This window comes from Canis lupus, chromosome 21, assembly GCF_011100685.1.
Source record: "Canis lupus familiaris isolate Mischka breed German Shepherd chromosome 21, alternate assembly UU_Cfam_GSD_1.0, whole genome shotgun sequence".
NCBI classification, from domain to species: domain Eukaryota; kingdom Metazoa; phylum Chordata; class Mammalia; order Carnivora; family Canidae; genus Canis; species Canis lupus.
The window spans coordinates 24,607,461-24,620,773 of record NC_049242.1 but is presented as its reverse complement, the minus strand read 5'-3'; the positions used below and the strand labels follow the sequence as shown (position 1 = coordinate 24,620,773).

The window sequence follows — 13,313 nt, the reverse complement described above, 5'->3', positions numbered from 1 at the left end:
TAGCTTGCATTCTCAATAGGAAGAAGCCTACTTTACTACCCCAGAAGGATGAAGGAAGATTCCCTCTTTGCCTAGCAACAGACTAGCCACTAAAAGACTGTTACAGCTCAGCCAACAAATAGTCACTATGCTCCAAACTCCTAGTTTACCCCCATGGACTTTTTATTTATAACAACCCCTCCCAATTTCCCTTCCTCTCTCTATACAAGAGTATTTCTCTCATTTGATCTTCAGACTTGTCTATTGTTCATGATGGCTTACTGGTCCTGATCTGCTATTCCGAATAAATCATTTTGCTGGCAAAATAACTGGCTGTTTTATTTTTAAGGTTGACTTTGTTCTAAAAGTGACCAAATGGGAACACCTGGGTGGCTCAGTTGGTTTAGAATCCGCCTTCGGCTCCGGTCATAATGCTGGGATCAAACGCAGCATGGGGGGTGGCGGAGCTCTCTGCTCAGTGAGGAGCCTGCTCTCCCTCTGCCTCTGCCACTCTTGCTCTCTCTCAAATAAAATAAAATCTTTCTTTTCTTTTCTTTTTTTTTTTAAAGAAGTGATCAGGGCAGCCCCAGTGGCACAGCGGTTTGGTGCTGCCTGCAGCCTGGGGTGTGATCCTGGAGACCTGGGATCGAGTCCCACGTCAGGCTCCCTGCATGGAGCCTGCTTCTCCCTCTGCCTGTGTCTCTGCCTCTCTCTGTGTCTAAGAATAAATAAAAGAAAGAAAAGAAAAAAGAAAAGAAAAGAAAAGAAAGAAAAGAAAAGAAAAGAAAAGAAAAAAGAAGTGACCAAATAAATAAGCCTACAAAAGTGGGGTTTGAGTTTTTGAAAATTAAAATTTTTTTGTGATAAACTAGATGTCCTAAAATTTGCCCTTTTCACAATTCAGTAGAAATAAGTTCAAAATGTTTTAAGGTAAAGAGGTAAAGAAGTTATTCTGATTTACATTTTTTAAAAGATTTTATTCATTTATTCATGAGAGACAGAGAGAGAGAGAGAGAGGCAAGACATAGGCAGAGGGAGAAGAGAAGCTCCATGCAGGAAGCCTGATGTGGGATTCAATCCCGGTATTCCGAGATCACACCCTGAACCACCCAGGTGTCCCTCTGATTTACATTTTTATAAAGTTTATTCTGATAATGTAAAGGATGGACTGGAGAAGTAAAAGAACAGAGGTTGGAAGGTACAGAGTAATCTAAAAGATTTAAAACTAACTTATTGCTAGACTATAACCAAGTAGAGAAGAGAGATAATATCTGATTTATTAAAAACTATATCCCCCAGGACCTAGCTCCATGATAAATGATCTTTAAGGTTCTATGATTCTTAGAATGGAAGATGTGCATTTCCCATAGCATTTAATACCTTAATGATGACTGAAAATACTTTTTTGTAACACAACATAATGAAGCACGATAAAGGGTAAAATGAATGCTAGGAAAAAGGTTAGAGATAGGAGGGTAGAAGTAGGACTATAAAATTACCCAGGCAGGGAAGTTTGGACTTCATCTCAAAGACAAGTCTCTGGGGATGGTTTTTTGCAATCTCACAATGGAAAGATAAGGTAACAGTATTGCTTATTGTAAGTTAAGGAATTACAACATTTGTCCTTTAGTGACTGGCTTCTTTCACTCAGCATGTCATCAAGATTGTAGCATGTATCAGAATTTCCTTCCTTTTTAAGGCTGAATAATATTTCATTGTATGTATATACCACATTTTGTTTATCCATTCATTCATCAATGGACCCTTGGATTGCTTCCATCTTTTCACTAATGTGAATGCTACTATAAACACAGTTTTAATTTTATAAAATACATTTTTTTAAAAAAGGAAAAAAATAGAAATGGAAAACCCTAAGCAATTCTAAACATTCAGAAATGTTGGTTCCCAGAAAACCTAACTCACTCAAGGTAGAAGGTAGAAAGTAAATGGAAAAATGGTAATTGGCTTAAAGGTTTTAAAAAGACCAATTTTAAACTGACAATAGAGAAAGCAGAGAAAAATTCTGATTTGTGCCAGAGAACCCCCAAATGGTTCAGGAATTGCTGGCACCAAGTATATCTAGAAATAAGGACAGAGGTGGTGGTAAAAAGAAGTCTGTTTAAAAGGTAGACTGACACCCTCTCACATTCCTTCCACTGTTCCACACACTCAGGTCCCTCTCCCACCTCACCAGAAGATTAAAGGTTTATGCAATGAAAAAGCAAGCAGGGAGGTGTCTGGGTGGCTGTCATTATGCATCCTACTCTTGATTTTGACTCAGGTCATGATCTGAGAGTCACGGGATCAAACCCCACATGGGGGCCTTGAGATTCTCTCAGCCCCTCTCTTCCCCTCCCATCCTACTCACACACTCAAAAAATAATAATAATAAAATACACACATGTATATATAATACAATACTCAGTACACAAAATGAAAACAGACACATCAATATGAAGGTCAAAAGACCAAGATTCATAAAGGCAACGTAAAGAATCTACAAGGCTATACATTAATGTCTCTGAATTTCTTTAGGAAGAATATATCCAACCTAAAATTATAAACCCCACCAAACCTTCAGTGTATAAGTTGTCCAAACACATTTTTGGACCACAAAGTTCTCAAAAAACTTCCTCCCATCCTCCCATGTTTCCTTCATTAGGAAGCTACCAATTGGACAGTATGTTCAACCTAATGAGAGAATAAACCAATAAAAAAAGAAAAAAATGTAATCTGAGAAATAATGGATCCATCCAACACAAAAGAAAATGGAATCCTCAAAATGATGCCAAAGGTAGATTCCAACTTGAGAGCTGAGCACACAAATCACAGGGGCAGTAACTAGTATAAATCAGAATAAGTCAGAAGGTTCTGGGAAAGATATTTCATGGAGATCAAATGATACGAATATATTTTCCTTTGAAAAAATCTGATACATTCTTATAAATGGAGAGGTGATTTACACTGTTGATAAAGAGTATGGGGATAAATTAATGATACGTATATAAACTAAAGAATACAATATGTAAGAAACTATAAGTAATCAATATACGTGACTCAGTTATAACAATACTGTATAAATTAAATACTCATCTAACCAAAATATGACATCTATATTTAGAGGATGGAAAAAAAAAACACTGCCAGGTTAGTAATACCTGGCAATGAAAAAAAGAGCCAAAGTCTGATTGTCTCTGGAGCTGTCTATATCAGTAAATATTGCCTTCCCAAGGACAAAAGCTTAACAATATAGCATGGGAATAGATTTTAAAATTTCAAAACAGGGAAATTAGATATTAAAAATATAAAATGTGTAGAGCGCTTGGGTGGCTCAGTTGGTTGAGCATCTCTTGTTTTTGGCTCAGGTCATGATCTCAGGGTTATGTACTGATCTCCAGTAGAGGCTCTGCACTCAGTAGGAGTCTGTGGATGGGGAGGTCCTTTCTCTCTCTGTCCCTTCCTCTGCTCACACACTCTAGTCTCTTTCTCTAAAATTAAATAAATATTTTTTTTAATTACAGAATGTGTTATCCTGGAGATTTCTAAGAGCAGTCCAGTTTAACTGTCACAGCTAAAAACACCATAAAGAGAGCTAACAACTAAATCAAATGTGATATCCTGAATGGCATCCAGAACAGAGAAAGGATTTTTTTTTAAAGATTTTTATTTATTTATTCATGAGAGACACAGAGAAAGAGGCAGAGACACAGGCAGAGGGAGAAAGGATTTTAGATAAAACCAAAGAAATCTAAAAAAACCATGGAGTTTGGTTAATAATATAACAATACTGGTTCATTAACTGTGAAAATGTATGTAAAATGTTAATTACAGAGGAAACTGGGTGTGGGATTAATAATCTTTGCAATTTTTCTGTCAATCTTAAACTATTCTAAAACCAAAAAAAAAGTTTAAGTAATCTCTACACCCAACGTGGTGCTTGAACTCACAACCCTGAGATCAAGAGTCACATGCTCCTCTAGCTGAGCACTCCTTACAAAAATTTTATTTAAACACAAAAGAAACCTGAGAAAGCTGTTTTCATATGTACTAATAATATGAAAAGATCTCGGGATCCCTGGGTGGCGCAGCGGTTTGGCGCCTGCCTTAGACCCAGGATCGAATCCCACGTCGGGCTCCTGGTGCATGGAGCCTGCTTCTCCCTCTGGCCTATGTCTCTGTCTCTCTCTCTCTCTCTGTGACTATCATAAATAAATATAAATTAAAAAAAAATATGAAAAGATCTCTAGGATATATTAGGTAAAAAAAAAAGCTAGGTGTGAAGTAAAAGTCTGATACATTTTATGTAAGAGAAAGTAAGAAATTATACTCATATTTGCATAAGAAATCCCAGAATACACACAAGAAAAAAATGTATATATAATTACTAAAGGAGGAGGGAGGGGAAAAGGCAACAGTCATAGGAACAGGGTGATAATAAGTTTCTTCAGAGTATACCTTTTTTTTTTTTTTTTTTTTTTAAAGATTTTATTTATCACAGAGGGAGAAGCAGGCTCTAGGCAGGGAGCCCAATGCGGGACTCAATCTGGGGACTCCAGGATCATGCCCTGGGCAGAAGGCAGGCACTAAAACGCTGAGCCACCCAGGGATCCCCTGGAGTACACCTTTTATGTCTGTACTACCTATTAAAAATAAAGTTAGAGGGCACCCCGGTGGCTCAGTCAGTTAAGTGTCTGCCTTCAGCTCAGGTCATGATCTCAGGGTCCTGGGAGGGAGCTCCGTGTCCGGCTGCCTGCTCAGTTGGGCTCCCCCCCACTCACGGAGTCTGCTTCTCTCATTCTCCCTCTGCCCCTCCCCCCTCCATGTGCTACTATGCACTCATGCACTCTCTCTAAAGTAAATAAATCTTGTAGGAGCAGCCCCGATGGCCCAGCAGTTTGGCGCCACCTTTGGCCCAAGGCGTGTTCCTGGAGACCTGGGATCCGGTCCCACATCAGGCTCCCTGCATGGAGCCTGCTTCTCCCTCTGCCTGTGTCTCTGCTTCTCTCTCTCTCTCTCTCTCTCTCTCTCGTGATTAAATAAAATCTTAAAAATAAATAAAATAAAATTGCTCTAAAATGAAAAAAAATGAAAAAGATTTAAAAAAAAATAAATAAATCTTGTAAATAAATAAGTAAATAAAGTTAGGAGGCAGTGAAGTGATCAGTTTTAAAGCCCTAAGAGAAATGGATTAGATGGACTTCTCAAAGTCTCCTCCAACTCTGGGATGCTCTAATTCAAGAATTTCAGCTAAAAGTCAATTAAACTATTAGTCATTTATGTCTTCCCTGAAACCTGTCACTTCTTTGTACCTTTTCACTATTTTTCTTTTCTTCTGAGATTTTGTTTATTTGAGAGAGAGAATATCAGCAGCGGGACAAGGTAGAGTCTGAATGAGGAAGAAGCAGGCTCTCAGCTGAGCAGGAAACACCACATAAGGTTTCATCCCAGGACCCTGGAATCATGATCTGAGCCAAAGGCTGACACTTAACTGACTTAGCCACCCAAGCACCCCTAACTCTGTCTAAGCAGCTGCATTTATCACACTATATTAGTTTAGGTATATTTCTTTCCCTATAAAATGTAAATTTCTTAAGCTTATGCTCTACCAAATCACTTAATAGTATAGTAGTTTTACATAAAAATTTGTTAAACTAAAACAATTAACAAGAACTTGCCAAGTGCCAGGCACTCTTCTAAATGCTTCACATTTATTAACTAATTTAATCTTCACAATACCTCTATATGATAGTTCCTATCACTTTTATTTTATAAATAAGGAAATTGAAGCCTAAAGAGGCCAAATAATTTGTCCAAAGTCAGTGGCCAGCGCTAAAATATGAAACCCAGACTGTGTGGTCTTAATTACTAGCTCTACTGTTTAGTTTTAAGGCTTCAAAACCAGATAGTTTTAAGGGCGCCAAAACATTCTTGATTGCCCTACCTTGCAATATGAAGCTCCACGGTACCAATGACTTAATATCACCTAACCCAACAGTTCTTAAAGTGTGGTTCACAGAGTGCCAGGATTCCCAGAACCCTTCTGAGAGTCAAGCCATTTTTTTTTTTTTAAGATTTTATTTATTTATTCATGAGAGACACAAAGAGAAGCAGAGACTAGGCAGAGGGAGAAGCAGACTCCATGCAGGGAGCCCCATGTGGGACTGAATCCCAGGACCCTAGGATCATGCCCTGGGCCAAAGGCAGGCACTAAACTGCTGAGCCGCCCGGGCATCCCAAGTCAAACCACTTTCATAATACTACTATATTAATTGGCTTTTTTTCACTCTCATTTTCTCATAAGTGTACAGTGGAGTTTCCCAGAATCTACATGATAAATGTTATTACAATAGACTGAATACAAGAGGATCCAAGAGAATCTGGCTATCTTTTTGTAATTCAAAGACATCAAAGAGATTTGCAAATATGTAAAACAATGCCAATCTCTCACTAAATTTTTGTTTAAAAAATAGCTCTTTCATATAATGCATTTAATACTATTATTTTTAAATGAATTAAATATTTTAAAATTTTGTTAACTTTCAACACTATTAATATTGATACAAACCATATGAACAGAGTTCTTTAGGGGTCTTAATTTGTAAAAGCATAACAGGTAACGAGATCTTGAGGAGAAAAAATTTAGGATTACAGATGTAGCCAATCTAAACTGTTCAGTACTTCTGATCCCTAAAGGTTAAGATACATTTTCCCTACCCAGCATGTTATAAATCAAAAGAACCAATGTAAAAAGGGTAACATAAAGTGAAAAAATAAGTAGTACTAGACCAGGTATTTGCTTCTACCTGAGATTACATTTCCTAATTTGTAACCCTATTTTGTAACATTTGTTTGTAGTAATATCTTCTACTATAAACCATGAATGGCATTCTTAAAAATGCCTCTGCATTTCAAGACAGTAACCGGAAGGAGCAACAAAAATATTTCTCAAGGAAACTTCAGATTTAAATTGTATACTTCAACATCCTTTTATTAAGCCAGGTATGATACTGAAATATAAAAAAAAGTCTAAAAGTCTGTAGAAGATTACCAACACTGATGTCATTAACTCAGTCTGAAACTCCAAAAACTGAAAAAAACTCATTTTCATTACAGAGACAGAACTTTAATTTTTGACAAACTAAATAGAAGTCTACTTAACTCCAAACCAGTTCCTTGAATACGTCTTTAATATCATTTGACATACTCTTGGGTGCTATACTAATAGAAAATAATTTAACAATAGCTTTAACTAATTTTACTCAACTCAAAAAAAAAAAAGTGCAAAATCTTGTCTTATTTTTTTAAGCAAAATGGAAAGAGCTATAAATTATCGGGTTCCCTGCTCCCCTGCCTCCCAAACATCTAGAGTATCCCTAAAAACTATCAAATAATTTACGCATAAGATGTTATTATTAAACTATTAACAGCTTAAGGCCAAAAACATGGATTCTACCGTAGCAAAGACTACAAATACAGGCTATCAGCTTGGTTTCTGGTAGATTCAGCCAGCTGGCACTATGTTAGGCACTGGGGACACAATGAACAAAAAAATAAGTTTTAATCTTCATGAGACTTGCATTCTACTGTGTGAAAGACAAACACACACACAGGTAAGAATTATAAACATGGTAAATGCTTTGCCACAAATTAGTTTTTAAAAGCTAAATTGTGGAGTTCTAAAACCTAAAAATAAATAATTCATGAAGAGTTACACATCAAGATGACATGGGTTCTACTGACCTTTACTAATGCATAAGAAAACTACAGACACTGCTCATGAAAACAAAGATCAATCTTTCATTGTTGAAGCTATCAAATGGCATTACTTAGCAATATAGTAGCCTTAAAAGATAATTGACCTCATAATTCCAGAGTTAAAAAGCACGTAAACACAATCCTTAAAAAAACATCTAAGAGGAGCCCAAAGAGACATGACAACTAACTGTAATATGGTATCTAGAACAACAAAAAAAGATAAAAACTAAGGAAATCTGAATAAACTATGACTTTAGTTAATAATAACATACCAATATCAGCTCACTTAGTATAACAAATGTACCATACTAAGGTAAAATGGTTAAGAATACTGAGGAATACTGGGGAAACTGGGTGGGGCTATATGGGAACCCTCTGCACAATCTTCTCAATTTTTCTGTAAACCTAAAACTATTCTAAAAAATAAAGTCCACTGGGATGCCTGGGTGGCTCAGCAGTTAAATGTCTGCCTTCGGCTCAGGGCGTGATCCTGGAGTCCCAGGATTGAGCTTCCCTGCATGGTCTGCTTCTCCCTCTGCCTGTCTCTCTCTCTCATGAATAAATAAATAAATCTTTGAAAAACAAAACAAGGGCAGCCCCCTTGTCGCAGCGGTTTAGCGCCACCTGCAGCCTGGGGTGTGATCCTGGAGACCAGGGATCGAGTCTCTGCCTCTCTCTCCCTCTCTGTCTCTTTGAATAAATAAAAATCTTAAAAAAAAAAAAAAAAAAAGAAAGAAAAAAAAGAAAAACAAAACAACGTCCATCAAAAAAATCTAAGATAGGGCATCCCTGGGAGGCTCAGCGGTTTGGCGCCTGCCTTTGGCCCAGGGCGCGATCCTGGAGTTCCGGGATCGAGTCCCGCGTCCAGCTCCCAGCATGGAGCCTGCTTCTCCCTCCTCTTGTGTCTCTGCCTCTCTCTCTCTCTATGTCTATCATAAATAAATAAATCTTTAAAAAAAATCTAAGATGACTTCAAGAACTATATGGGGGTTGTTGTCAAAACTCAAAGTAAGAAATGAGAAGCCACAGAACTCTGCAATACGAATTAGAATATAAATACTCAAGGAATTAACAAGAAACTTGCAGATACTGAAGTTATGATTGCTACTCATACTAATACCTTCCTAGGACAGAGATTAAGGATTTTTCATGCAAACTGAATAGCTCTGCATCACAACATAAGGCTAGCAATAACATCCCTAGGAAAAATAAGTAAATAAATAATTAACATCCCTAGAGTGTACAATAAGCACATTAGATCCTATTTATCAATAATGACCAATACACTGTATCTTAAGCATGGCATTGTCCTAAAACTGCCATAAAATTCCTAAACTAGGATCACTCTCAAAGATCTTACCAAGTTACTTCAAGAAACAAGCTTATACTTGCTCAGGAAAATTCACAAAGCAAAGAGGAGACTATATTTTTCCTCGGTAACCAGGGAGGGGGGTAAAGATTATATGTGAAAAGAGAAAAACGATTTCTCCAATTGGAAGCAATTTCTCAACTAATGTTAACCTACCTTAATGCCATATATATATATATGTATATATATGTGTGTGTATATATATATATTAGTATAAACAGTTCAAGGTGGTAGTAAAAGCTCTGAATTTATAACTGTTATCTGCTTTCCAATCAAAAGAAATTGTCCTCTCTACAGCCTAACCTAAGTAAGGTACCTAGCAGTTAACTCAATGTCTGATGACTTGGGAGGAACTAATCTCTCAATGTCTGAATTTTAAAGATGGTCATGAAAAATGTGAAAAAAAAACAAAAGAGGACAATAATTTCTACATTGTTGAGCGCCAAGTTTTATAATTCAGCATAAAATCAGAATCACCACGAGAAATAATTTGAGAGAAAGCCATCACAAAACTAGGAGCTTGTATTTAATACAAAGTAAGCAACAGCAGAAGCCTAGCTAGGTAAGATCATTCCACTTATCACATACTATGGAATATTAAGCATAAAAGGGTCGTTTAGCCGAAACGGTATTACATACTGAAGTCTAATTTAGATAACTAGATGATGAATCTATTCTACTCTACTCCATTACTCCCTGGCCCCAAAGGAAATCCTAGAAAACAAAGATGTTGGTTATTCTCAGGCCTTCTCTCACAGGAATCCTAAATATACAATTGGAAAACACTCAGAAGAAATTGAATAATTACTATTTCTCTGGTAATTCTTGTTTGCACCATCATAAAGAATCATACACTGCTTCATATTGAAAGGAGAAAAGGAGGAGGTGAGATGTGAGAAATTCCAAGTAAAATGATCATGACATAGCATCTGGCAGAGATCGCGAAAGCGCCAACAGTGCCAAAAGAATTGTCAGGGAATCAAAGTCATGAGAAGAAAATGAGGTTTTCTAACAAGCCACAGCCTAACCCAAGAAGCAAAAATTGCCCCTGCCGCCGCCACCCCTCTTACCCTCCAACCACTCCATCTTCAAGTCGCCTCCAATTCAGACATATATTCTCCATAACCCAAACTAATTCCCCACCTAAGTAAAAACAATCCAAGAATTTCTACGACACCCCCCGCCACTTCCCACCTCCCATAAGATCCGCACTTCCCAGGGCCAAGCCTCTAAGGAAAACAACGCCCTAATCCCCCCACCCTCCTCGTCCAAGGTTGAGGAGTGACGGTTCCCGGGAGTGGGGCCTCCCGGGGTGGGCCTTCACAGAGCTGACGATCTGGGATAAAAGCAAAGAATAAGGGTGGGGCTCCAAGAAGGGGGCTACGGTTGGTGAGACGACGGAGGCCGGAGGAAGAAAGGGATGGACAGCAGGCTGGGCTGGGCGGGGTGAGACTGGGGCGGGGGTGTGGGGGGGCAGGTCGACGGGAGAGGCCCGGGCTGCGGGGGGGGGAAGGAGATGTCGGAGCCGCGGACAGAGGATCAAAATCTGACCGACGGACCAAGACGAAGAGGAGCTGGTAGCTAAAGGGGGTCGGAAAACCCCGGGCAGGGCTGGGGGTAATGAGCACGAAACGCGAACGCGAGGCTGGTAGACAGCCTTCGCGGACAGAAGGGCCGCACTGGGGGCGGTGCGGGGAAGCCGCGGCCAGCTGCCAGGAGGGGGGGAGCCGCGCACTCACCGCTCTGCTCCCCCAGGAACACAAGCTTGAATTTCCTCAGCGGATTCCCGAAGTCTCCGCCCGCGGACATGATGGAGCCGGAGGAGCTGCCGCCGCCTCAGCCCAGAGACCTCTCGGACCGACGCTGCTCCCACCGGCTGACGAAAAAGGCGAGACGAAGGACCGACACCGAGCTCTCTCGGACCCTCTAGGGCCCGGCGGCGGAGCAAGGCTGCAGGACAGGGCTCCTCCCCACAGACAGGCAGAGGTCGCCGCCGCCTCCCCGCAGAGTCGCCTGGCACCGAGCGAGGCCCGCGGCTGGGGAAGGAAGGATGGCGGTATCGGAAGCAGCCAGGGGTGTGCTCGAGGTTCCCAAGGCTAGCGCCCTTCCCTTCTCAGCACCTGGCACCGAGACTGGGGTGGGAGAAGGGGAGGGTGGCAGAACTGGAGCCGCAGACGCGTCTGGGACCTCTCACGCGCAGCGCCTCAGCTCCCACAGCTGCCGCCGCCGCAGCCCAACCTGCTGAGTGCGCGAGCCTCTAGCGCGGCGCGCGGCGAGCCCGGGCGCGAGCGTGCCGCCCCGCCGGCCGCCGGCGTGCGTGCGTGCGTGCGCGTGCGTGCCACAAGCCAGCGCCTTCCTGGTTTAGCCTGCTCTCCCGGCTCCTACCGCGCGGCGGAGGCCAGGGCAGGTTAGGTTGCCACGCGAATCGGGAGAAGCAAGGAGGAGGCGGGGCGGAACCCTGGGGAAGTGACGGGGGTGGAATAAGGAGCACTTACGTCACTTATGTGAGAACCAATCGGAAGAAGTCAAGGGCGGGCAGGGCTGGCAGTGAGGTGGCGGCGCGAGAGCGCGCGCGGCCCTTGCTCGGTGGAAAGCGTCGCACAGCGACTGCCATGAGAAGTGTGGCGTGTCGCAGCCTAAGGGGAGGGGATGGGAAGGGCGGAGGCGGAGCTGGCACGTAGGTTGAATTGACCTCGGCCCTGTGAGGGTGTGGTCCGAGAGCCCTAAGGTGTGTACTCTGTTCCTCTTCTCCAGAGCCCTCAGCCCTGCCTCGCTCTCCTTAAATCCGCCCTTCACTCGTGCGCTCAGCCACCTTCTCCATCTTTTTTCTTATTATAATTCCTCACACGATATCTTACTAGGTACATTCTCCACTGTTGCTCTTAGGAGTTTCATAACTACCAGAAGCAGATCCTCTACATTTTTGCAGATGAGGAAATTGAAGCTCAGGGGAAGGAAATGACTTACAAAATCCACAAAGCCATCAAGTGGAACCTAGGTTTTGCCTTTTCCGCCAGTGAACCTCTGCAACCCTTCTTTTTGATAAGCCCATCCACTTCCCTGACCTGACCTGGCTTGGTCTGTTATCAGCCTTTGTTACTCTGATGTAGACAATTCTAGGTGACGCCCGCCTTCCACTGTGCTAGAAAAGGATTTAGACATCGAGGAAACCAAACCCTTCGTTTCACAGATGGTGAAACTGAGGTCCAAGTAGGAAAACAGCTATGCAAAAAGGTCGCAGAACAAAGTAAAGGTAAAGCCAGACTTTGAGCTCTATTGTGGGGGAGGGGATATTTTAAAGATCACTTTTTCCTCCTAAAGCCGGGCTTCTGAATCTGTTGTGGGTGGACCTCCCCTAAATTAGACCTCTGAAGCATGAGCGTTTTTCTCTGGAGAGGATCCATGGCTTTCATCAGATTTTCAAACCAGTTTAAAACCCCAAAAATGAAGGTGAATGTCAAAACCAAGAGGAACCTAAGGAGACATGACAACTAAGTGTAATGTAGATATAACATGGCAAACAACTCAGTGTAGCTTTTTAAGCTGAATGGGATCCTGGAAGGGAAAACGGACTTCAGGCAAAAACTAAACAACAACAACAACAACAAAAACCCTGAATGAATATGGACTTTGTTAATTATATCAATATTGGTTCCTTAATTGTAACAAATGTATTATGCTAATGTTAATAATAGAGGTAACTGGGGAAGGAGGGGTTATATGGGGATTTTCTGTAGTCTGCTCAATTTTAACGTAAATTCAAAACTTTTAAAAAATAAAGTGTACTAATAAAGGATAAATAAAAGTTTAAGAATCACCAAATTAGAGAATTCATCATCCACACCTCACCATACTTTAGGACAGCATCCAAAAAGTAATCTCTGTCCTTGAGGAGGACACTTCAAGAAACTAGTATCAAAGAAAGTAGAGGGGGGCAGCCCGGGTGGCTCAGCGGTTTAGCGCCGCCTTCAGCCCGGGGTGTGATCCTGGAGACCCAGGATCGAGTCCCACGTCGGGCTCCCTGCATGGAGCCTGCTTCTCCCTCTGCCTGTGTCTCTCATGAATAAATAAATTAAATCTTAAAAAGAACAAAAACAAAAAAAAGAGGGTGACAACCTGGCTGGCTCAGTCTGTAGAGTATGCAACTCTTGATCGCGGGGTTGTATGTTAAAGCCTCATGTTGAGAGTAGAAAGAATTAAAAAAAAAAAA

The 13,313-nt window shown here is 41.2% G+C and overlaps 1 protein-coding gene across 7 annotated transcripts in view; it reads right to left on the bottom strand.

Annotated features, from left to right (window-relative positions):
- The window catches only part of RAB6A (RAB6A, member RAS oncogene family), a 105,114-nt gene that overhangs the window by 73,741 nt on the left and 18,060 nt on the right, over positions 1-13,313 (bottom strand). Inside the window, exon 1 of one of the 7 annotated variants that reach the window (XM_038568696.1) lies at positions 12,071-12,157. The exons of 2 other annotated variants lie outside the window; for them this stretch is intronic. Coding sequence is in view for 3 of the 5 variants with exons in the window: in XM_038568692.1 (XP_038424620.1) it covers positions 10,843-10,912 (70 nt within the window). In the remaining 2 variants the exon portion in view is untranslated. Of the gene's footprint in view, positions 1-10,842; positions 11,400-12,070; positions 12,158-13,313 lie in introns of those variants that run through there. 4 more of the 7 variants (XM_038568694.1, XM_038568692.1, XM_038568691.1 and 1 more) reach the window with 4 other exon arrangements.